The 23,581-nt window shown below is 40.7% G+C and overlaps 1 protein-coding gene across 1 annotated transcript in view; it reads right to left on the bottom strand.

Moving 5' to 3' along the window:
• Positions 1–1,147: 1,147 nt before the first annotated feature.
• The window catches only part of LOC121731050 (vesicular glutamate transporter 1-like), a 54,224-nt gene continuing 31,790 nt past the window's right edge, over positions 1,148–23,581 (bottom strand). Inside the window, exons 2-11 of the mRNA XM_042120368.1 lie at positions 21,371–21,560; positions 19,526–19,644; positions 9,104–9,218; positions 8,514–8,688; positions 5,460–5,560; positions 4,358–4,514; positions 3,836–4,008; positions 3,073–3,176; positions 2,079–2,199; positions 1,148–1,847 (exon numbers count right to left, since the gene is read on the bottom strand). Of these exons, the coding sequence (XP_041976302.1) occupies positions 1,650–1,847; positions 2,079–2,199; positions 3,073–3,176; positions 3,836–4,008; positions 4,358–4,514; positions 5,460–5,560; positions 8,514–8,688; positions 9,104–9,218; positions 19,526–19,644; positions 21,371–21,560 (1,453 nt within the window). The 3' untranslated portion in view covers positions 1,148–1,649. The remainder of the gene's footprint in view (positions 1,848–2,078; positions 2,200–3,072; positions 3,177–3,835; positions 4,009–4,357; positions 4,515–5,459; positions 5,561–8,513; positions 8,689–9,103; positions 9,219–19,525; positions 19,645–21,370; positions 21,561–23,581) is intronic.

Genomic DNA, 23,581 nt, shown 5'->3' with positions numbered 1-23,581 from the left:
CGAGACATGATACGGATATAGAAACTTATAAGTGCACCTCCATAATAAATTTTTCCTTTTTTAACAACAAATATAAACTAATAACAGCGGCAATTTTAGATTGGCTATAATATATTTGTGCAACATACTTAACACCAAAGCTAAAGAATAAATTCACTATTAACATTACACTTACTGCAAAACATTTTTAACTACGCACTTTTAAATCCAAATCCCACTAGCACAGTTTTTGGTTAAAGTTAAACCTGGATTAAATATTATGTAGTAAATGTGAAGAAAGATAACTCACACATTGCACATATCTGTGCAAGTTGGCCTTATTGATAATATAAATAATTTGTTTTTCTTATTTAAACAACAAATTATAAGGATTATAATAAGTCACATTTATAATATTTTTAACTAACTAGTGTAAAGTTCATACTAATATTCTTACCAACATTAGTGTTATCAAAAAGGAACATAAACATAAGTGAGTAACACTCATATTGAGTCAAAAAGCTAGAGGCGAAACAACAAAAGGCGGTCGATCAATATTCAATAGGATATATTACTTCAATGTTTGTACACTAGAGTGCGGCACCAGCATTATGGCAGCCCCTTTGTAAATACGCTGCCGGGACAGCTAGTTTATGTATAAAAATTAAAAATTAAGAAAACGAATTTTCGCCATTTCTTTGCAATACAATATTTTTACAGCTAAAAATTATTAATTTTTTATTCTTTATAAACACCTAGACCTACACCTATGCCCCCCCCCTGGCCCAGAACCTGGGTAATTTGCCCCCCCTGGCATCAGAACCTGGGTAATTTGCCCCCCCTGGCTCAGAACCTGGGTACGCCCATGACCAGCATGGACAGGAAATAAAAAACTTGAGAGGTGTCAACGGACACCCGAATGGAATGAAGTTATTTCATAAGTTCAAAAAACCTGTACATACATATACACTCAAAAAAATTATTTAAAAAAACGCCATCTATTGACGCCCAGGAACACTAACAACGCGTCACTGTTTATTTAAAAAACTTTGTTCCAAAATCGCCATCTAGTTGACCGTTGACGCACGGGGATACTTACCGTCAACGCCCTCTGCCCCTAACATGCAGGTACTAATAAAAAGTGTCGAGGTCAAATCAAGGTCAAATATCGTTCTGTCTAGCCTTCAGATTTACGCCGAACGCGCGATAAAGAACTTTGTTCCAAAAAGTTTTGTTGGACGTTTCACAACGTTTCTGTCTATAATCTGATATAACGGGTGCAACATGTCGTATTATTTACTGTGTGTGCTAGTAGCGCCCTCTGCTGCGACTTTTGCGTAATATTCCCTATTGGCCACGCTAATAATGTAGATCCATCTAGGTTTGTGACTCTGACATTTACAAGATGGCGTCGCGACACCCTCATTAATAATTAGAGTAGGATTGCAATTTTTGACATTTACAAGTTGGAGGTGTGATTTTTGCCAGCTCAATCGTTGTTTTCTGATACAAGATAGCGTCGCGAGATGCTAATAGATCATAATAGGACTGCAAATAATTGTATTGTAACATTTACAAAATGGCGGCGCAATTTCGGCCAAACCTAGTAGGATAGAACTTTTACACTCATAAGATGGCGGCTTTACCCCTACAGATCAATGCAGCACTTTTTACATCTCAGAATTCCTCTCCGTCTTGTTCTCATAGGCTGTAGTGACAGATGAGGCGTCAGTATCGAATGTGGCGTCAACATCGAACTCCAGTACCCAGGGCTGGCGCTCGGCAGATGCGAAAGTTCCGTACACCACTGCGCCTAAGAGGTATATGCCGCTCGATATGAAGAACACGTAGCGCCATTGTTCCGCCGTCTGGAATGTTAAAATAGTGGGTTAAATTTGAAGTTCATTTCAATTATGTAATACCAGGTAACCATACACACCAGTATTTTTTTTTAGTTTTATTAAGTACACCTTGTATACTCATGAAGTGAGTAAATCCAATCTTACGATAAAGTCCTTTCTTATCTAGATTTATATATTTATCCAATCTTCATGAAATAATCGCATTTCATGAAGTGAGTGGAGCCACGGCAGTAATACCTTGTCAGTGACGATGCTGCCGGCGAGCGGCGGGCTGATGATGCCGGGCAGGGTCGCGATGGTGTTGGACAGACCCATCAGCACGCTCGCGTGAGGCGGCGCTATGTCCAGGTGGTTCACGCTGAAAGTTAAGGTTTTTTAGTCAGAGAGTGATGTTTAAGGTTCCGTATAGCGTAGCTCTCTGTGAGATTCTACTAGGCTAGTCGGTTTGTTACCTTACATACCTTACCTTAACCTTTCCGAATAGCTATAATACCATCATCGAAAAAATTGATTCAAAGGCAGTTGACAGACCTATGTCATTTGGTCGGATTATGTCAACTATATGTCGTCATCCGTCCGTTAGTTTTGACAAAGCCCGAAATAATTAGGACCGCCATCTGTCTATGAATCAACTTCCCTGATAGTACAACTCTATCAAATGTTAGTACTTACGCGTTTTTTGGTAACGGGTAGCACTACTGAAACTTCTGTTATATTGTTTGTGCGTATGTCATTGTATAATTTTATAAAAATAGTTACACAACGCAGTTATGGAGTGTAGATGGAGGAGAACTGTCTCTGTATGTAAAAAGTGTCCGCTGAAATGCGTTAAATTAGGGTGGCGCTACAGTAGCAACAGGGTAAATTTTAAATCATTTAGCAGCTTTTATTTCAGCTATTTTAGGTTATATTTTAATATACTTCAATTTATATTAAAATATAACCTATATTTTGTCACCAACGGCTACATTCATTCCATACCCTTTGGAGCAGCTACTCTTGGAGGATTTTTCAACTGTTATTTACTGCGTACAGCTGGACACTTTTTCAAATATCGCCCATATAAGATAGTTCTCCTCCATCTACCCTCCATAAACGCAGTACATAGCATAGGGCTAAATCTATGTATATGACAGAATATTAAAGAGCTTTGTTAACGTGATTTATTGTGTAAATATTTTATTAGTTATAAAATATTTACACAATAGCCGCTAGACGATTAAAACAGTACCTAAATCCGGACCAGGCGAACCCGCCGAGCCCCACAGCTATGGTGAGACAGATGACACAACCGACCACCGTGCTCGAGTACGCCGCCGCTATCATGAAGATTGTCTGAAACATATCAAGTCAACAGTTAGGGCCTGTCTCACCTCACTTTTTGATAAAGTGCCGAATAGGCTATTCACAACTTTTTTGACAGATACTTGAACTGTCAAGTTAACTGGTGAATAGCCTATTCGGCACTTATCAGGAAGTGGTGAAACACGCCCCTTAGAGATATATTTTATGTAACTGATACATTTACTAATAAAAGAAGGGTTTTTTAACGTTTAATTGCACCAGAATAAATCCATATTCCTTTAGCGTGGTTCAAAGTTTCAACTTATCAGATTTGAGCTTGAGATGTGTCATTAGATTAATAGTCTTAAAATTGACAATATTATAACATTGAGCTTCGAATACTCGGATTCACTGGGCATATCGGCTTCTCCAGGAAGATAGGTAGATGGTATCATGTCATAGAGATGGTAGCCACTGTTGATACTGGCTTTCAGGATATATTACGGTGATACGTGTTAAGCCAAAGCCCGTAGAAGATCATGGGACCACCTATGAAGTATCCACTTTCCAACAAAAAAAGAACCATCAAAATCGATTCACTAACGGCGAAGTTATCCACGAACAAACAAAAAAAAATATGAGAATCCTTCTTCTTATACATATCATCGTCTATGTATATAATATGTATAGTATATCCGATAAAACCCCACCTGTGCCAAGAACGCCCCGCAATTGAACAGTTTCCGTATATTCGTGATCGTCATTAGGTCCATCTTGAGCAGCCAGTCCGCCATGTGGCCGGCTACTTGCAACACCACTGACATCGCCAGATATGGGACAGCTGATACCCAGCCCGTGGATGACGTCTCGTAGCCGAATACGTCTGGAACGTAAGAGAAACTATAAAAAATGCTGTAATAAAATATGTTGTTCTCTTGGTGAATAAAAAAATAAACGTTGCAAAAAGGGCGAGTCGTCTTTATTGATTTTACAGTAATCTATAAAGTCTATAAAGATGGCATGCAGCAATGTTATGATAATGTGAGTTATGTTTATGTCTGTCGTCTATTCATGATCAACCGATGAAGATGTTTGGAATTTGAGTCTCGAGAAAGGACAAATAGTTTATAGCAGCCCCAGTTCTCGCTGAAGTGCGCCATCACTATCGCCCACACCGGCGCCGACCGCAGCATGGCATATAGTGCAACAGAATGTCCAGGAAGTTGGCTGACCTTGCATGAAGGTGGGCAGGAAGGTGAGCAGCGTGTAGAAGCCCCAGTTCTCGCTGAAGTGCGCCATCACTATCGCCCACACCGGCGCCGACCGCAGCATGGCGCACCACGGGTGACGGATCTTGGATCCCTCTACTGCCATTGTGCCGCGCGTCTCCTAGAATAGGGGGGTTTTGTGTTTAAATTTGATAGTTGGCAACAGCAGGCGCAGTTTGAAATATTCATTCAATTATGTTAAATAAAAGTAACACATAGAGGCATATGGAACTAAACTTGATTATGTAAAAGACTAGAGAGATGTATACTTAGGACAAATAATATCCCCAGAAGACCCTATGTTGGAAGAAATACTGGTCGTTGAAAGAAATTATGAAGAACCAAGACCTAGGTATACACATCAAGAGAAAAACTTTCAACACGTGTATTCTCCCCTGTATGACATACGGGTGTGAGACATTGGCACTAACGAAGAAACACAGAGAGTTACTAGCCAAAACTGAAAGAGCAATGGAAAGAAGCATGTTGGGAATCAGGCTTAGCGATATATCCAAAGTTCAGAAATAAGAAAAAAGACAAAAGTAACAGACATAATATCACGCATAGATCATTTAAAATGGAGTTGGACCGGGCACATGTTGCGTTGCAAATTATTTAAGTGGAGTAAGCGAGTAACCTTATGGTATCCAAGAGGAGACACCAGAAGACAGGGACGTCCGAAGACAAGATGGAGTGACGATATTCGCTTAACTCTAGGACCATACTGGACCAGAGCAGCGGATGACCGAGCTCATTGGAGAGAGCTGGAGGAGGCCTATGCCAAGAGGCACACCGAAATGCGAGACATAATCTAACTTATGAAAGTCACTAATCTAACCAAAATGTAAAACATATATTTCGGAATAAAAAGGACTTCTAAAAAAAATGTTAAATTAATTATTAAACCTCTCTGAGTGCGATTGTAACTTTGTGGCTCCATCTTTGGCAAGGTTTACAAATTACAATGAACTGGAGACATAAAGGTTTTTCGGATCGATATTCATTAAGTAGACCTACTGTGTCATAGAACTGTCTTTTTATGTCCTAGTGGTTAGCGAATACATACCTGTATGTATCTTAATTCTCCTGCTGTGATATGAGGGTCTTTCTCCGGAGATTCCTTCACGATGAGCCACCATACCGTTGTCCAAACGAGGCCCATTATACCTGAAAATAGATAAATTGTTTTGTTATTACATGGTCTTTCTAGAAACAACCTTTTTCCAAAAGTGAGATTCGTACAATGACGTCGAAAATAAAATTATATTACAAGAATCACATCATTGCTGAACGATGCGTTACACCGTTGGTTGCAAGGACGCGACATAAATAAAATAAAAATAAAATAAAAATTGTTTTATTTCTGAATAAATTTGAATCAAATATTTTCAGAATGTTGAACTACATGTTGCCTACCACCGGTTCGGGAACTAACCCGGCGAGAAGAACCGGCGTAAGAAACTCGCACGGGGCCACTTTTTAGTAAAAAAGTGGAAAATTTGTCTTTTAAAAAAATAAAATTTACAATGTAAATAACTTAATCTATACAATATGAATACACAATAATTGTAAGTCACATATAATAAATGTAGAAGCAGCCTTGCAAGCAGCCATCCTACTCCCAAGATGTGCTATCGTTTAGGAAATCTTTGACCGTATAGTAGGCTTTGGGACACAAACGTTCTTTAATTACTTTTTTAAATTTATTAATTGATAGATTTTGAACGTTTTCCGGGATTTTATTGTAAAGGCGTATACATTGACCTTTAAAAGATTTACTTATTTTGCTAAGTCTGATCACTGGTATTTCCAGCTTGTGCCTATTTCTAGTGTTTCTACCGTGACTATCACTTTTAGTTTTAAATTTAGTTAAATTCTTTCTAACATACAATACATTATCCAAAATGTATTGAGAAGCAACAGTTAGAATACCAATTTCTTTAAACTTTTCTCTCAGAGATTCAAAAGCTGACATTTTATAAATTGAGCGTATAGCTCGCTTCTGCAGCACAAAAATTGTATTGACGTCGGCAGCGTTTCCCCATAAAAGGATACCATAAGACATTCTACTGTGAAAATAACTAAAATAAACTAGTCTTGCCGTGTCTTCATCAGAAATTTCCCTAATTTTTCTGACTGCATATGCTGCAGAACTGAGCTTACCTGCAAGATTAGCAATATGAGGACCCCACTGTAATTTACTATCTAATGTAATGCCTAAGAATACAGTGGAGTCCACCAAATTCATTTTCTCATCATTTAATAGTAAATTGGTTTGAACTTGCCTAACATTGGGCAAAGTAAATTTTAAACATTTGGTTTTCTTAGAGTTTAAAAGTAAGTTATTAACATTAAACCAATGTACTATTTTTACCTCGTCGTAATTTGACTGCCGTCGCTTCACTTTAAAAATAAGTGAAGTGTCATCAGCAAAAAGTACTATCTCATTATCCTTAACTAGATAAGGTAAGTCATTAATGTAGATGAGAAAAAGAAATGGTCCTAAAATGGTTCCCTGTGGTACACCTAATTCTATTTTGGTCCCATTGGATCTTTTACTATTAACTTCAACCCTTTGAGTCCTATTTTTGAGGTAAGAAGTCAAAAGGCTGAGTGCTGAGTCCCTTATGCCATAGTGGTGCAATTTTTTGACTAAAGTAGCATGCTCGACACAGTCAAATGCCTTAGAGAGGTCACAAAAATACCTAAGGCATCCTGTGACTCCTCCCAAGCTTCAAATATGCTACAAAGAAGACCTATACCAGCATCCGTTGTGGAACGACCCTTAGTAAAACCGTATTGGTTATTGTGTAATAAATTATTTAAATTAAAATGTAACAGTAATTGCTGTAAAATTACTTTTTCAAATATTTTACTAAGAGTCGGTAAAATCGAAATAGGCCGGTAATTAGTCGGATCTGATTTAATTCCCGCTTTAAATAAAGGTACGACCTTACTGTGCTTCATTAAGTCAGGAAAAACACCACTCTTAATGCAGTCATTGAAAATTATTGCCAGATGAGGAGCTATGATGTCAATTATCGATTTAATAATTTTTGTAGACATGCCCCAGAGATCAGTAGTATTTTTAATATTCAACAATTTAAAGGTATCAATAATATCTCTAGGGCTAATTTCCCTAAACTTGAAATTGACATCACATTCCTTTACATTGTCTCTGAGTAGCTTTTCAGCAGCTTCTGGTGAGGAATTTAGATTTTTTGTAGTTGAGACCGGAATGTCAGCAAAAAACTTTTCAAAAACCGTCGCAACTTCGAGATTATTTGTAATCTTTTTATTTTCAAAGTATAATTCAAAATCAGTGTTACGACAGGTGACGTTTCCAGTCTCACCAGATATAACCTTCCATGTAGTTTTGATTTTATTTTTAGAATTTTTAATTTTATTTTTGATATATAGAGCCTTAGCAGCTTTACAAACTTTTCTGAAGGTTTTAGAATAATTTTTAACATATGCTTTAAATGATTTACTACTGTTGCTACACCTCTCATCATATAATTCATATAATCTTTGCCTACTTATTTTAATTCCTTTAGTTGCCCATTCAATAAATCTGGTTTTTTTATTATCGTTTCTAACTGTTTTAGAAGTAAATACTGTATTAAATTGTGTTCTTATTACCTTAAACAAATTATTAAAAGCTTCATCTGAGCTATTTGATCTACCCAATGACTGAATATTTGAATTTAATTTACTTCTAAATTGCTCAATACGTTTTGTAGTCACAGGAACAAACACAAGATTATCCTTTACGTTATTATCGCAATTGACATTAAATGATGCTAACTGTCCACAGTGATCAGAGCTTAACTTATTAATTATTTCTTTTTTATCGGGAATGAGATTTGTAAATATGTTATCAATACAAGTAGCTGTGGTCTCACAGACTCTTGTAGGTTCATGAAACAAATTGCAAAGGTTATATGATTTAAATAAAGATGTGAATCTAACAGTTGTGGAATTTAAATCCAATAAATTAATATTAAAGTCTCCACATATAATAACCCTTTTGTTAGATGCACATATTTTTGACAGTATTTGTTCCATAGTTTGTTCAAAGGTATCAAATAACCATACCATCCTCTCTCAAGTCACTCACCGAACACATAGAAGATCCCCGGCCAGCCCGTATACTTGGTGAGCATGGAGCAGACGGGCATGGAGACCACGGTGCCGACGTAGCTGCCGCTGAACGCGAACGTCGCGAGCCGCGTGCGCTCGTCGTGCGGCGCCCAACGCGACCAGACCGCGTGGATGCACGGGTATGTTACACCCTGGAATAAATAAATGGCAAAGAAGTGAGACATAACACAGATATTAGGATGCAGATAGAGCCACGAATAGGTGGGCTTTTCTAGAAGAGTCTAAAACGCAGCTATACCGTACGCCTAAGGGTAATTTACATCCCTGGAACGTTTGTAGTTAAGATGACGAGTGGTTGATTATGTTAATAAGTCCTTGACCATGCAGGAGCGGCGGCATGAACAGCGTCAGCAGGGACGTCGCGCCGACGCCTGTCGCGACAGGCCTGCTGTCAGACTGTATACTCACCTCGAACAGTCCCTCGACGACGCGCACGGCGACGAGCAGGCCGGTGCTTGTGTGAGCCAGCGGCGGCGTGAACAGCGTCAGCAGGGACGTCGCGCCGACGCCTGTCGCGACAGGCCTGCTGTCAGACTGTATACTCACCTCGAACAGTCCCTCGACGACGCGCACGGTGACGAGCAGGCCGGTGCTTGTGTGAGCCAGCGGCGGCGTGAACAGCGTCAGCAGGGACGTCGCGCCGACGCCTATCGCGAACAGCCTGCGAATAATTTTTTAACCGACTCAAAAAGGAGATTATTATAAATTTTTTTCTATAGTCCAATCGGGTTATGGTGGCAGCGGACAACGACCTTAGTCTAGGAGTGATATGAAAAATGTTCACACTGTTGATTACTTATTTTGTTACCTTCAAAAATTTACTTTTATAAATACACATACTTACTAAAAGTTAGATACTACCGATATTTTATAGATTACCTTGGTCACTTTTAGAATCAAAATCTCCAACTTTTTATGAATCTAAATGCTAAAGCGATTTACAGTTTACATCATGCTCAGTTCAAAATAATCCAATCGATGCAAAATACGATATCGCCCTTAAGACTACAAAGTAAAGGAGTCTAAGGACCTATTTACTTACATGCCTTGATCAGATTACTGGTCAAAATTAAAGGTATATTATTATTATTATTATTTGTATTTTTAAAATTTTCTTTTCTCCCTTGTGGGGTAGCTACTGCAGTTGCGAGCTTGTGGCCAAACAACTGCAAGATGTGAAATTAAGGGATGGATAAGAATTTTCGGACAATTCGGCATGTATTTAAGATGACTGCTTTCTGTAAGATTATGTATGTAAGTGGATGTATATTAAGTGTTTTGAGTGATGTGTGTAGTGTCTTAGGTATGATGCCTGTGGTTGAGATGATGATTGGTATGATTGTAACTGTGCTTACTCTCCATTGCGCTTTTAGTTCTATTGACAAGTCTGTGTATTTTGTGAGTTTGGTTATGTGTGTACTAGTGAGGTTGTGTGAGTTAGGTATGGCGACATCTACGAGGTAGACGGTTTTGTTATGTTTGTCGTGAAGTGTGATGTCAGGTCTATTGTGATGTACGGTCTTGTCTGTCAGTATTGTCCTGTCCCAGTGTAGGCTACGGGAGGAGGAATAATAAAATTCTGGATGTACGAGTAAAGTCACGGTATATTAACGGAAGACCACAAATATAAGTACACTTCAGAAAAAACTAAAATAGACTGCCCAAAATCCGCCGACAATTCTCTTTTATATCATAACACGAAAAAACAGTTGAATTCCGAGGCGTCGCTTCGCCATAGACAAAACATAACTTAGTTTCTTTTTTACATTTCTTAAAGGTGCAGTACGGTGGAGGTCGCGTCGCCAACATTCCCCACCCCAGTGCTGGAACAGCACTCCTAGCCCATAGGTACACATGCGACGCGGGCCGCAGAGCGTCTTAAAATTCCAGCCCTAGTGCGAATGTCCACCACTCTGACGCGCTCATCTTTCCCTGGTATGACCGCCTCTACTGTTCCCCGCAACCAACAGTTTCGCGGAGAATTCGGGTCCACGATAAAAACAAAGTCCCCTACTTTCAGAGGTGTCTCTTCCTGGGTCCATTTGCTCCTAGGGATCAGCTGCGGCAGCATCTCCTTTACCCAGCGAGACCAAAACATATCGGCAAGGCGTTGCGCTATACGCCATTGCTTACGTAAAAATAAATCGGAGTCGTCGAACTCCCCTAACACCGGTAAATTTGACGACGAACCTAAAAGAAAATGATTAGGCGTGAGGGCCTCCTCCGACCCTGGCTCCACGCTCACATGCGTTAACGGACGACCGTTCACTATCTGTTCGACCTCAGCCATCAGTGTGAGTAGAACTTCCTCACGGGGGGTGCGCTCATTTAATATGACTTTAAGTGAACTTTTGACAGTTCGAATGAGGCGCTCCCATGCCCCACCCCAATGCGGACTGGAGGGAGGTATAAAGGTCCAGGTTGTGCCGTAATTAATCGCGGTCGACTGTAATGTGTTGGGACTTAAATTTTGAATAGATTTACGAATTTCGGTATCGGCGCCTCGCAAATTCGTACCGTTATCAGAATACAAGTGTAGCGGCCATCCTCGTCTAGCCGCCATCCTACGGAGAGCCATTATCAAAGAGTCCGTTGTTAAAGACGATACGATTTCAATATGAATGGCTCTGACAGTTAAACAAGTAAATAATACGCCGTATCGCTTTTCCCTTCTTCTACCGATTGCAATTTCGATAGGACCGAATAAATCGAGCCCGCAGTAACTAAACGGTCTTTGGTGATGCGCCAAGCGTGCCTCCGGAAGGTCACCCATCCTAGGTGGTTTGGGTTGCGCTTTCCTAATCCTACAAAGCATACATTCGATAGCTACACGCCTTACGGTCGGCCTAATATGCAGAATCCAATATTTCTGCTTCAAATCGTTGACTACTGTCTCATGGTTACCATGGGCAGCGCGAACATGAAAATGTTTGACAATAAGGCGCGCGACGTGGTGCCTGCCGTCGAGTATGACGGGATGTTTCACACTAACCGGGACGTCGCGTGCCGCGTCGATGCGGCCACCGGCGCGCAGGATTCCATGCTCGTCGAGAAACGGAGACAAGGTAAGTAACCTACTTTTCTTATTTATATAATTATTATTTTTCAGACTATGTACATCTTCGGGAAAACTCTGTAACTGCGCATATTTAACTAACAGCTGTTCAGCCTTAGACATTAAGTCACCGTCGATAGTACCGGTAAGCTTCTTACATTTAATATCTACAAACGAAAAAACTATACAAGTAGACCTAAGTAACCGTAGCCACGATGAGAAACGCAGCGGATCTGGCACAGCAGGTAGATTGTTTTCGACTATGTGGACTGTATTTACAAACTCTAGATCTACCTTATTGACCCTCGGTACCAAGAAATCTGCTGGCCATAACGACTCATCGCTATACAAAAAATTCGGGCCACGGAACCACTCGCTATCGACGTTAAAAACGGAAAAATCACAAGAATCTCTTGTGGCCAGATCTGCGACATTTAATTTGGTGGGTACATACCTCCACTCGTTAATACTAGTTAGTTCATCTATCTCCCCTAGACGATGTGCAATAAAAGCTTTATAACAGCGCGCGTCGTTCCGAATCCAATGTAGAACCGTACTAGAATCACACCAAAAATATCTATTTACAGGTTTCATAGTGTGCTCCTTTCCTATAGTGTCGGCGAGCCGAGCCGCGAGAAGCGCAGCTTGTAGTTCCAAGCGTGGCACCGACGTAAGTTTTAAGGGAGCCACTCGACACTTACTGGCAATAAACGCAACGCGAATATTATTATTAGACATCCAGCGCCAGTAAGCGACAGCACACATAGCCTTAGTAGACGCGTCGCAAAATAAATGCAATTCTAAATTATTGTAACCGCCCGAAACATAAGTACACGCGTCAGCTGTTCGTGTCCTTGACCCGGGCGACAGCGGTCGACACACAGGAGCGCGCGCGGGCGCACGCGGGGAAGCGAGGGGCGCGCGGGGAGACGGGGGGCACTCGCTATTCGGTGCATCGCGTACATTCCTAAGACTATTTACATTTTCAAAATAACGCGGCAAACGTATCGTTTCGACGCGTTTTAAAATTTGCAACCACTCGTTCCACTTATTATTAATTAATTGTGGAATATCCTCATCCCATTGAATATTACTTCGCCACGTATCTTGGAGTAATATTTTACCTTTTATTGTAAAAGGCGACAAAAAACCGTATACATCAAAAATTGACATAACAACGCGTAACATTTCGCCTTTTTTTTAGGAGTTTTAATCCCGTTTATAATATCCACCGGAATACGTTTAAAAGAAACATCGAAACCTAAACTATCCTCCTTCGGGTGCCATATTAAGCCTAAAGTTCGTTCACCTTCGTCCATATGATCCAGATTGAACTTTACCGCGGACGCACCGAGCGACTCGGTCGGTAGGCTGTCTAGTACCGCGGCGCTATTACTAGTCCAGTTCCTAATTTCAAAACCACCTTGACTATGAACATCGATTATGTTTTTGGCGAGTTTAATCGCCGTGTCCTCGTCTTCTACGCTATCTATGTAGTCGTCTGCGTAATGTTGTTTACATATCGCGTAAACGACGTCCGGCATGGTAGACTGAAATCTTATTGCGTTTGTATTTTTAATAAATTGAGCTATAAATGGTGAACAATTCGCGCCGAAAATCAAGGACGTCATGACAAAAGTTTTTATACATTTAGTTACGGGATCTCGCCATATAAACCGTAGCGCGTCTTGATCTTCGCGTATAATTTTTATTCTAAGAAACTGATCTTTAATATCAGCTGACATGGCAACTTTCTTTTCCCTAAACCGTAACATAATACCGAATAACGACATAAGGAGGTCCGGCCCCTGTAGTAGATAGTCATTGAGACAAACACCGTGACTTTTAGCGGCTGCATCGAACACTAAGCGCAGCTTCTTTTTATTAGGGTTGTCGACCCCAAAATGTGGTAGGTACCACGTCCGTCGCGCCGGCCTATCCGTCGGCAATTCCTGTGCGAAATCGTTATCCAGCAGGTGCTGAATCCTATCAGTATACCTAGCAGCGAATTCAGCGTTATTATTCATTTTCTTTTCGACATTAACTAATCTATTTACAGCGTGCGGAAGCGACTCCGGCATCCTACTATGTACATTTTTCCACGGCAGCCCTACGTACCACCTCCCGTCTATGAGCGTGGCCGTCTGCTCCAGGTGGGCGACTGCACGGGCGTCCTCGGCGTTCTCTCGCGGCTTAGTACCGATTCCCATTGACTCTAAAGTGAAAGAACGACGGACGTCTTCCTGGATCTCGCGCAAGGTAAGTTCGGCAGCCGAGGGGACGGCAAGGTCATCGCAGATGAGCAGCGCTGAGTGGGGCACGCGAGGTAAGTTGGACACAAAACCATGAATACACCAACCTAGTGGGGTCAGTGTCGCGTAAGGCTCGTTAGGTCTGCCCCTAATAATTTTAAGCGGCAACAACAAATGATAATTATCCTGACCTATCAAAATATCAGGTTTACACATTCCGGTAGCAAAATTATTATTAACTTGACTTAAATGTTTATATTTACAGAAATCTACAGACGTTAAGTTTTGCACCGGTAACCTTAACTCATCTATGCTGCGCGCGGTAAATTCGAACTTCTGTCCATCTGCGTTCGAAATACACGACCGTACCACCGTACTGTTACATTCTAGCGCGGTGTTACTCCACGCGCCACATACACGTAATGTTTGTTTATCTCCACATAAACCTAACCTATTTGTCAATTCACTACTTATTAATGATACACTAGAGCCATCGTCTAACATGGCTATACAACTTATTGCACCATTAGGGCCGTGAATATTTACACGGACGACTTTTAACAGACATTGCGATGTACTGCAGGTACCTATTTACATTGGACACATTTTGTTCCTGCGACGTACTGCTTGTATTTACACTATGTACACTTTGTTCAGATCTACAGGTGTTTATATTTTCGACATCTTGTACCTGAGACCCTACATTAGACAACTGTGCAGTACTTACATTATGCTGCGGTGAAGTGAAGTGCAACAACCTGTGGTGCGACTGGTTGCAGCCGTCGACGTCACACGCTGCTGCTGGGCAGGTCTCCCGGTTGTGGCGGCCGTTCAGACACTTGTAGCACAAACCTTGACGTTTCACAAATTCCCACCTGTATTTGCGCAGCGACTTACAAAACTTTTTACACTCCGTTAAACTATGTACACCTATATTACAATATTTACACTTAGACCTACTATTATTACCTACTTTGCTGTGTACAAACATCACGTTTTTAGAGTCATTAGACACACACTTACGGTTCTTAAAATAGTCATTTGACACACAGAGGGACACTGAGGTTTTGGACACCTTGAGGGCCTCTTCACTGAGGAAATTAGAGAGAATTTCGAGTCGACACACGGAACTATTTACACTTATTATGGGATAACTGTAGTCACTCCACTTGGACAATAGTATGGGGGGCAATTTAGACAACACTAGGGACGTTATGTTCACTCCGCGTAGGTACTCCTCCTGGGACAGACACCTGACTGCAGCCACATAGTTCTTCACCTTGATGGAGAAGCTGACGATGTCTCGGTGGTACTCCGGGCCCACGGGGTGCAGCTTCCGTATCTCGTTGAGTATCCTAGGCAGGATGACATCCGGCTGGCCGAACTGCAGCTCCAGCGTTGACATGACGGCCTCGGGGTCGGCGGCGCTGATGAGGAGGGCGGTGACGGACTCTCGGGCCGCTCCTCTGAGACACTTTCGCAGGCGCCACATGTTCTCCTTGGCGGTAAACTGGCAGACCTCCGTCGACTCCTCGTACGCCTGTTTGAAGGCGAGCCACTCCATCGGGTCGCCGAAGTATGCAGGTAGCTCCTTCGGGGTACACAATCGGCTGACCATTCCCGCGTTCACGGCATTAGTAGTAGCGGCCACAGTTACTTCCTTTAGCGCTTCTGCTAACTTACTGAAGCCCGATTGTGTATTCGCATCGATTGGCGACAAACGCGCGACTTCGATCGGCTCGGCGCGGGCGGCGGCGGCGGCCGGCCCGCTCCGCGCATGCGCGGTGGACAAGATGGCGTCGTCGACGCTTCGATGAAAATAATTATTTTTACTATTTACACAATTATTTACAATATCGACATTTTGTTCGCCGTTTTCTAGCCATTCTTCGACTTTTTTTGATAGCGACGAGCATTCTGAGCTTGCACTTCTGTGTGAATATTGCTCTTCAAGTGCGGCAATTTTCGCCGCCATTTTTCGTTCTATGACTTCTTGTTTTAATTTAGCAAATTTTTCTGCGGCTTCCAGTTGCGCCTCAGCTGCCTCCAGCTCGATGAGCCTCTTTTGTGCCTCGAACTCGATATTTCTGGACATTTTGGACGACTTGCTATGAGTCTTCCGTTCGGACTTTATGGATCCACGGCAGACAGGCTCTGACCTGTGACTGTTGCCGCGGTCCCCGGTAGTTCGTACATCCCCATAAGGTTCCTCCCGTGCCGACTGACTCTGCAACATCCTCTGCCTCGCGCCACGAGTTAGTACCATATCGTGTGGCGCAGGATTGGACATCGCGTGCTGGTTACTGACGAGGAAAATAGACGATCCGGTTCGAAGGACCAGCCTTTGTAGGCTACGGGAGGAGGAATAATAAAATTCTGGATGTACGAGTAAAGTCACGGTGTTTGTCTCAATGACTATCTACTACAGGGGCCGGACCTCCTTATGTCGTTATTCGGTATTATGTTACGGTTTAGGGAAAAGAAAGTTGCCATGTCAGCTGATATTAAAGATCAGTTTCTTAGAATAAAAATTATACGCGAAGATCAAGACGCGCTACGGTTTATATGGCGAGATCCCGTAACTAAATGTATAAAAACTTTTGTCATGACGTCCTTGATTTTCGGCGCGAATTGTTCACCATTTATAGCTCAATTTATTAAAAATACAAACGCAATAAGATTTCAGTCTACCATGCCGGACGTCGTTTACGCGATATGTAAACAACATTACGCAGACGACTACATAGATAGCGTAGAAGACGAGGACACGGCGATTAAACTCGCCAAAAACATAATCGATGTTCATAGTCAAGGTGGTTTTGAAATTAGGAACTGGACTAGTAATAGCGCCGCGGTACTAGACAGCCTACCGACCGAGTCGCTCGGTGCGTCCGCGGTAAAGTTCAATCTGGATCATATGGACGAAGGTGAACGAACTTTAGGCTTAATATGGCACCCGAAGGAGGATAGTTTAGGTTTCGATGTTTCTTTTAAACGTATTCCGGTGGATATTATAAACGGGATTAAAACTCCTACAAAACGCGAAATGTTACGCGTTGTTATGTCAATTTTTGATGTATACGGTTTTTTGTCGCCTTTTACAATAAAAGGTAAAATATTACTCCAAGATACGTGGCGAAGTAATATTCAATGGGATGAGGATATTCCACAATTAATTAATAATAAGTGGAACGAGTGGTTGCAAATTTTAAAACGCGTCGAAACGATACGTTTGCCGCGTTATTTTGAAATTTGCACGCACGCTGGTGGAGGTCGCGTCGCCAACACCCAGTATAGTTTATAGTCGGGTGATTCTAGTATTATTTGTGGTGTGTATTTCTAGTATGGTAATTTTTCTGAGATGAGGTTGTGTTTGTGTGCGAGTATCTGATGTATGATTGCTGCTACTTGGTCGTGTCTGTGTTTGTAGTCTGTCTGTGTGATGGATGAGCAGGCACCTGTAATATGCTGTATTGTTTCTGGTTGCTTATGGCAGTGGCGACAGTGGTCGCTGCTCACGTTACGGTCTCTAATAATATGCTTTCTATAGTTCTTTGTATCTATTACCTGATCTTGTATTGCGAGCATAAATCCTTCCGTCTCAGGGAACAGCTCCCCTTGCTTTAACCATGCGTTTGACGCTATTTTGTCAACGGCGTTGTTGGTAAGGTCAAGACGGTGCCGGCCATGTAGTGATTTTATTATTATTATTATTTACCTTTACATACATTATAAAACGTGAATTGAATATTAATCAGGCTTCTCTTACTAAATGTCTCTTTCATTCAAATATATCTGTATAGGGTGTGTTGTTATTTTTAACCGACTTTATTAAGGTGTAAGTATATTCTCTTTCACCACTCGGATAAGGCATAGGTTAAGGTAATGATTGTAAACGCAGAAACATGTCAAGTCAATTTGGCCAATTTATCGTCCTGAGAAGGGTTCCCTGATACAAACCATGCTTCCTTATATTTTGAAAACAATTTGATTAATGATTATAAACGCATCCCACTTTGGACAGCGGACAGTACACGGACACGGAATCTGCAGAATATTTATACAGAAAATAAACTTTTTGGAAGGCGCTATTAGGTATAAAAATTAACAGGCAATTTAATTTTACTTATTTGGTACAACAAACAATTTTGCGTAGGTGCATGCATAAACTAACATACAAATAAACAATAAAAGTAATTACGCAACCAAAACAATTAACCACAACATATTGAGGAAAACATTGCTTGGTGTCGAAAAGCAACGATTTAAAATGAAATAGAAGTTTCTTTCGATTGATAGATATTGCGATAGATTGTGGTCGTATAAAGTTTGCAAAGATCTATCAAGCTTTCGAAAATTGCAAAATAATTTAAAGCTGTTCTCACTCGTCTAGGGTCTATACGTGATAACTGATAACAGATAACATAACATCAGTGCAGCTATGCGAATCCTAATAGACAAACAAAAAATTTGTGACTAGAATATAGGTGATGAATGACTTATAAATGATTTATGCTATACAACTAATTACCACAGTTCGACAAGGCTGTTTATGAACGTGGCGAGAAAAGGAACTAACTAACGTTTCTATCATACAAAAACGTCAGTTTTTGTATGATAGAAACGTTTAGGGTTCCGTACCTAAAGGATAAAAACGGGACCCTATTACTAAGACTTCGTTGTCTGTTCGTCTGTCTGTCTGTCTACAGGCTGTAACTCAAGAACGGTAATAGCTAGAGAGTTGAAATTTTCACAGGTTATGTATATCTGTTGCTGCTATAACATCAAATACTAAAAACAAAATAAAATGAATATTTAAGGGGGGCTCAGGCAAATCAAAAATGGCAACAGGCAGGTACTTGAATTTTTCTCAAAGTCCTTAGTTATATGTGTACTTTAATATTTAATACTAAAAATAAAATAAAAAAATTAAGGGGGGCTCCCATACAAAAAACACAATTTTTGGCCTAATTTTGCTCTATAATGGTACGGAACCACCCTCCGTGCGCGAGTCCGACTCGCACTTGGCCGATTATTGACAGTTCTCCTTTACCAGCAGCGCGAGCGGCCCATTGACACATTCCTTTAAAGCCTTGGAATACTGTAGATAACGCCCGCAACTCCGCTCCGCCAAAATTAGTATATCGCGCGGGAACCGTACATCTTTCTGGGATAAAATAAAAAATTATCCTTTTGAATATAGAATGGAAATTGCGTTTTGCGTAATTTATTCTTTCAAGATATTCTACAAATATGATTTAAAAATTAAAATACATTCAGCAAAGATACATTAACACAAAGGCGACTTTATTGTTATTGAGTTCTTCCAAGCGACCTTTGGCATAGGAGTACAATAATAATAATTAATTAAGGGTGGGTTGCACCAGAGGTTAGGTTAGGTATAGTTAAGGTTAAGGTTATCGTCAAATATGGCGTCCATTATGGACTTTTACTAGGGATTTGACAGTTCATTTGACATTTTGTTATGGTTAAGATGGTGCAACCCACCCTTAGACAGACAGACACACTTTCGCATTTATAATATTAGTATGGATCCAAATTTGTGTGATGTGTCTACTAAGTGTTAGTATTTAGAAGGAAATGATGATGATGAGTGATAGTGATGATGTGCGGTTAGTGTGTGCATCAAATGGAACGAACCTGTTACCTCCTATTTTAGCGGCGAGCCAGCCCCCCGGCAGCTGCGTCACCAGGTACCCGTAGAAGAAGGAGCTCAGCACCAGACCCTTGGTCTGCGGCGACCAGTCGAACTCTGGGACCTGGAGAGAGGAGTTAATGATGGTTGTTGAAATTCTATTTGCCACCAGGTGCCGCGATGTAGCCGTCAGGTCTATCGTGTCAAATTACAAATACACATATTATCGTGACACATGACATCTATATCTTGACATATTATGACAGCTATATCGTGACATATGACAGCAGTTTGTCACGACAGACCATAGACCTGCCGAGTACCGTCTACATCGCGGCACCTGTTGGCAGATAGAATTTCAACAAACTTAATTAAAATGAAGACAAAGAATGAAAAAGAATACGAAAGAATGAAAAAGAAAGAAGGAATGTAGTAGTAGGAATATGCTTGGGTTTCGAAAAAAAAATGAAATATAAGATTGAGGCTCATAATATAAGGCTTCAAATCAAATCATAAACATTTTACTGATTCGCAGGATATAAGAAAAAAGTTTGTAAATCGGAGAGAAATAATGTTAGCGCAGGCTTAGATGAATGATTGGTCTCGCGCTACGACCGCGCGCGCGAGACCAATCATTTATCTCAGAGTGCAGGGTATAAAAAGTGTAGCCTCTTAGCTACACACAAAATATCCACAGCCGAACAACCTCCTCCTTTTTGGAAGTCGGTTAAAAATGACGAAAATCAAGCTACGTTGCTAGTCTACACTACGGACAGACAAAAGTTAAACTAATAACAAAGCTCAGTTTTCGTTACTTCAGTTAGAAAAAGCTTTGTTCCACACCACCTCATCATATAAAAATTGCATCCACCTGCTCCATACAAAAGGATCTCTAAGATTACTTTGCGGGATCACATTTTTGCGGATTTGTACATAGCGCGGACGTGCCAATAAAATTGCAAATTCTCTCCGACTGCTAGACAATTTTGATCCTTATCTCTCGCACTTAGGGGTCAACCGAGGGGTTAGAGAATATAGGTCAAGGAATTGCACTTATTGCATTCGACATAGAGTCCAGTTTCCCGCGGCAGTTAACCCTCCGATGTTTAATATAAATTTATCGCTCTCGTACCTCTTAAGCCTTAAAGGCCATTAAGTTAATCCGACTGCGAATGTGACTTTTAATCTTATTGTCGTCGCTCGTTTTTTCACGAATACCATCAATTTAGGCATTAGTCACTTTGGATGAAGAAGAACATGTCACTGATGGCTGACTGAAATTGAAAATGAGTTCTATCTTGATTGGTTATCGGCTAAGGGTATGTGGTGGTGTCGAACACCTATCGCAAACAGATTCAACTCATGGATCTTTTATATTGTGATGTCAGGGCTCAGGCTCACTGGCGTAACTAGCTTTGGCAGAGCTGGCAAAATGCCACGGGCCCCCGACCCAAAAGGGGCCACGGTCCAAGAGGCCGTGAGGTCAGATTTTTTTTATATAATAATATATTCATTGATTGTGCTCGTTTTATTATTAACGGGACGATTTTTGCTGATAGGGCGACATCAATTTGCCACGGGCCCCAGATGGTCTAGTTAAGCCACTGGTAAGGCTTAAAAACTTTTTTCTTTTGGGCACCGAATTTGCTTTTGTAAATCAAAAAGAGATTGAATTATTTGCGTCTTTCTTTCTGGTATAGCGCCGTCCCTTCTATTCGGCAAACACGGCCAACGTGTAGAGGCTGCTTAAAACTTGGCTTGTGTTCGCTTTAAGTACTTTTTAAATCGTCTTGGCGCGGCGCGGCTCGTGGTATTACGCACCGTGAGAAGCCAGCATTAACCCTACTCACATAAACCATCGTGCCATTCTCCAGCTCGGTAGGCACGGGCTCGGTCATGGCGACCACGGCGACGGACAGGTTGACACGCAGCGCGTACACATTGAAGAACCCGAAGAAGGCCAGCAGCGCCACCACCAGCCGCCGCCGCCGCCAGAACCGCCATGATATCTTGTCCGTGTACTCCTTGCGCTCGCGTCCACTGGAATTTTTTTAATAAAAATATAGATTCTGACTTCTGATCATCGAAACACGATACAAATGATACAATGGAAGAGTAACTGAGTCCAAAAAATGATTACTTTTTAATGTTTATCTTTGAATGAACATAGCATAATAACCGTTGTAGGTACAGGATTTTTCAAATTGTGGACCCGGATTCCGAAACTTTTACTGTCATGTCGTACTGAAAAAGTTTAAAACAAATATGTATATAAAAAAACCCGGACACCCCGCTATTGACGACTCAGTATCCCAAGTCTCAACTCTCAGAATATAAAAATAACATATAAAATATCACGCTGACATTTTTTTTATTTAAGTAATCAGGGAATGCAATCTCGTTCTCGCGAGACCTCGGCCTTTTTTAGCGAGATTGATCTCGGACGAAAAAAAGGCGAGATCTCGCGAGTTTAACGAGATTGCACTTGAGCATAAAAACGTCTTATTTGAAGAGCGGACTGACACGGACGGAGTTGCGATCACGGAGTCAAAACAAAGGGGAGCTGGCCGAAGCAACTGTGCACTACAATTCTCAACTAGGTCCTGAATTTTGACTTCTCGTTGTTTTGTTAGTTATAAAAGAACTATTTTATTACTAAAATATTTGTGTTTGATAGTACGCTTTTATAATTCTGGACGTCACGTTATCGTGGACGTCGGCTTCCATGATAAAACGTTGGGTGTACGTTACATGCCCTTTTGATTTTACGCATGCAAAATTATAAAAGCGCATTAAACGAGAAGACTGGCTGTTTCTTTCATTTGTTATTTGATAGATAGTAGATACGTATGTCATAGTTTACTACTTAAAAATTATAGACAGATACATCAAACAATGTTTGATGCATAAAATTCTATTGAAAAAAATCGTGAAAATGAATGTTAATCTTATAATACTTATATTAATTATAACTTTTTTTTCGTAATATATTAAAATATTGTGATTATTTGCAAAAAAAACCCACAAAACTGATAATCTCGCGAGATCTCGAAATTAGCGAGATCTCGCGGTATTGTAGTCATAAACTCGCGGGATCTCGCTTGAGCCCCAATCTCGCGAAATTTGCATTCCCTACGTGCAATCCATTAAATGAAATAATAAATATTAAATAAAATCTACTAACATTAGTAGGATTTTAATATGAAATCGTAGATGTCGTGCTCTGTAAAGGCCGGACTCCCTTAGACGTTGGCCGGACACGTATTATAAAGCCTGATCATGACTATTGTCCGGTTTCTAAGGTTTTTTGACATCATCTCATCAGTGTTTTAATTCTTTGACGTTAGCCAATCAAAAGCGCTAGTAAACAAATAAACTCCTGATAAAAAACTTCAGTATACAGGGTGTAACAAAACTAAGTGATAATAATATGTACGGGCAAGTGCCCCAGCGTAACGAGTTTCCCCATACAAAAGTAAAAAAAAAATTGGTCTTTCAGCGCTGCTACTTTCACAGCGAACTCACTATAAAGAACACGTACACATCCTAATTTATTATCACTTAGTTTAGTGCCTTAATATCCGGATGCCTGACAAGTGACAACCCTATCACCATGGAACCCTTGCAGCGGAATATTCGGACAATATTCGCAAACAAAATGTCCGCTATTCATCACCGGAACATATTTATAAAGGTGTCTTATTTATGACCCTGTCAGAAGGTCCAATTACATATTGCTAAATAAAAAATACATAGAGCTTTTGCTGTGATTTTAGGATGAAATGCGCTATATTTTTTCGTCGGTTTTCTCTCCCAAAAAGTTTTTAATGCAGTATCTTCTTGCAGTGATGGTACCAAAATTGTTAGTTTCTATCAGCTTAGAAATACAATATTAAAATACATAGAGGGAAATGATTTTTGAACCATTAATGCTTAGGTATATACTATAATATACCCGTGATATAATTATGTTACGGTAGCTCTACATTTCTTCCTAAACTGTAGAGAACATAATATTAAAATGAATTTTAAAGTCTTTAAAAACGAATTAGGTTAGAATT

Source organism: Aricia agestis, chromosome 10, assembly GCF_905147365.1.
Source record: "Aricia agestis chromosome 10, ilAriAges1.1, whole genome shotgun sequence".
NCBI lineage: Eukaryota > Metazoa > Arthropoda > Insecta > Lepidoptera > Lycaenidae > Aricia > Aricia agestis.
The sequence above is the reverse complement of the archived record's forward strand: the minus strand, read 5'-3'. Positions and strand labels throughout refer to the sequence as shown.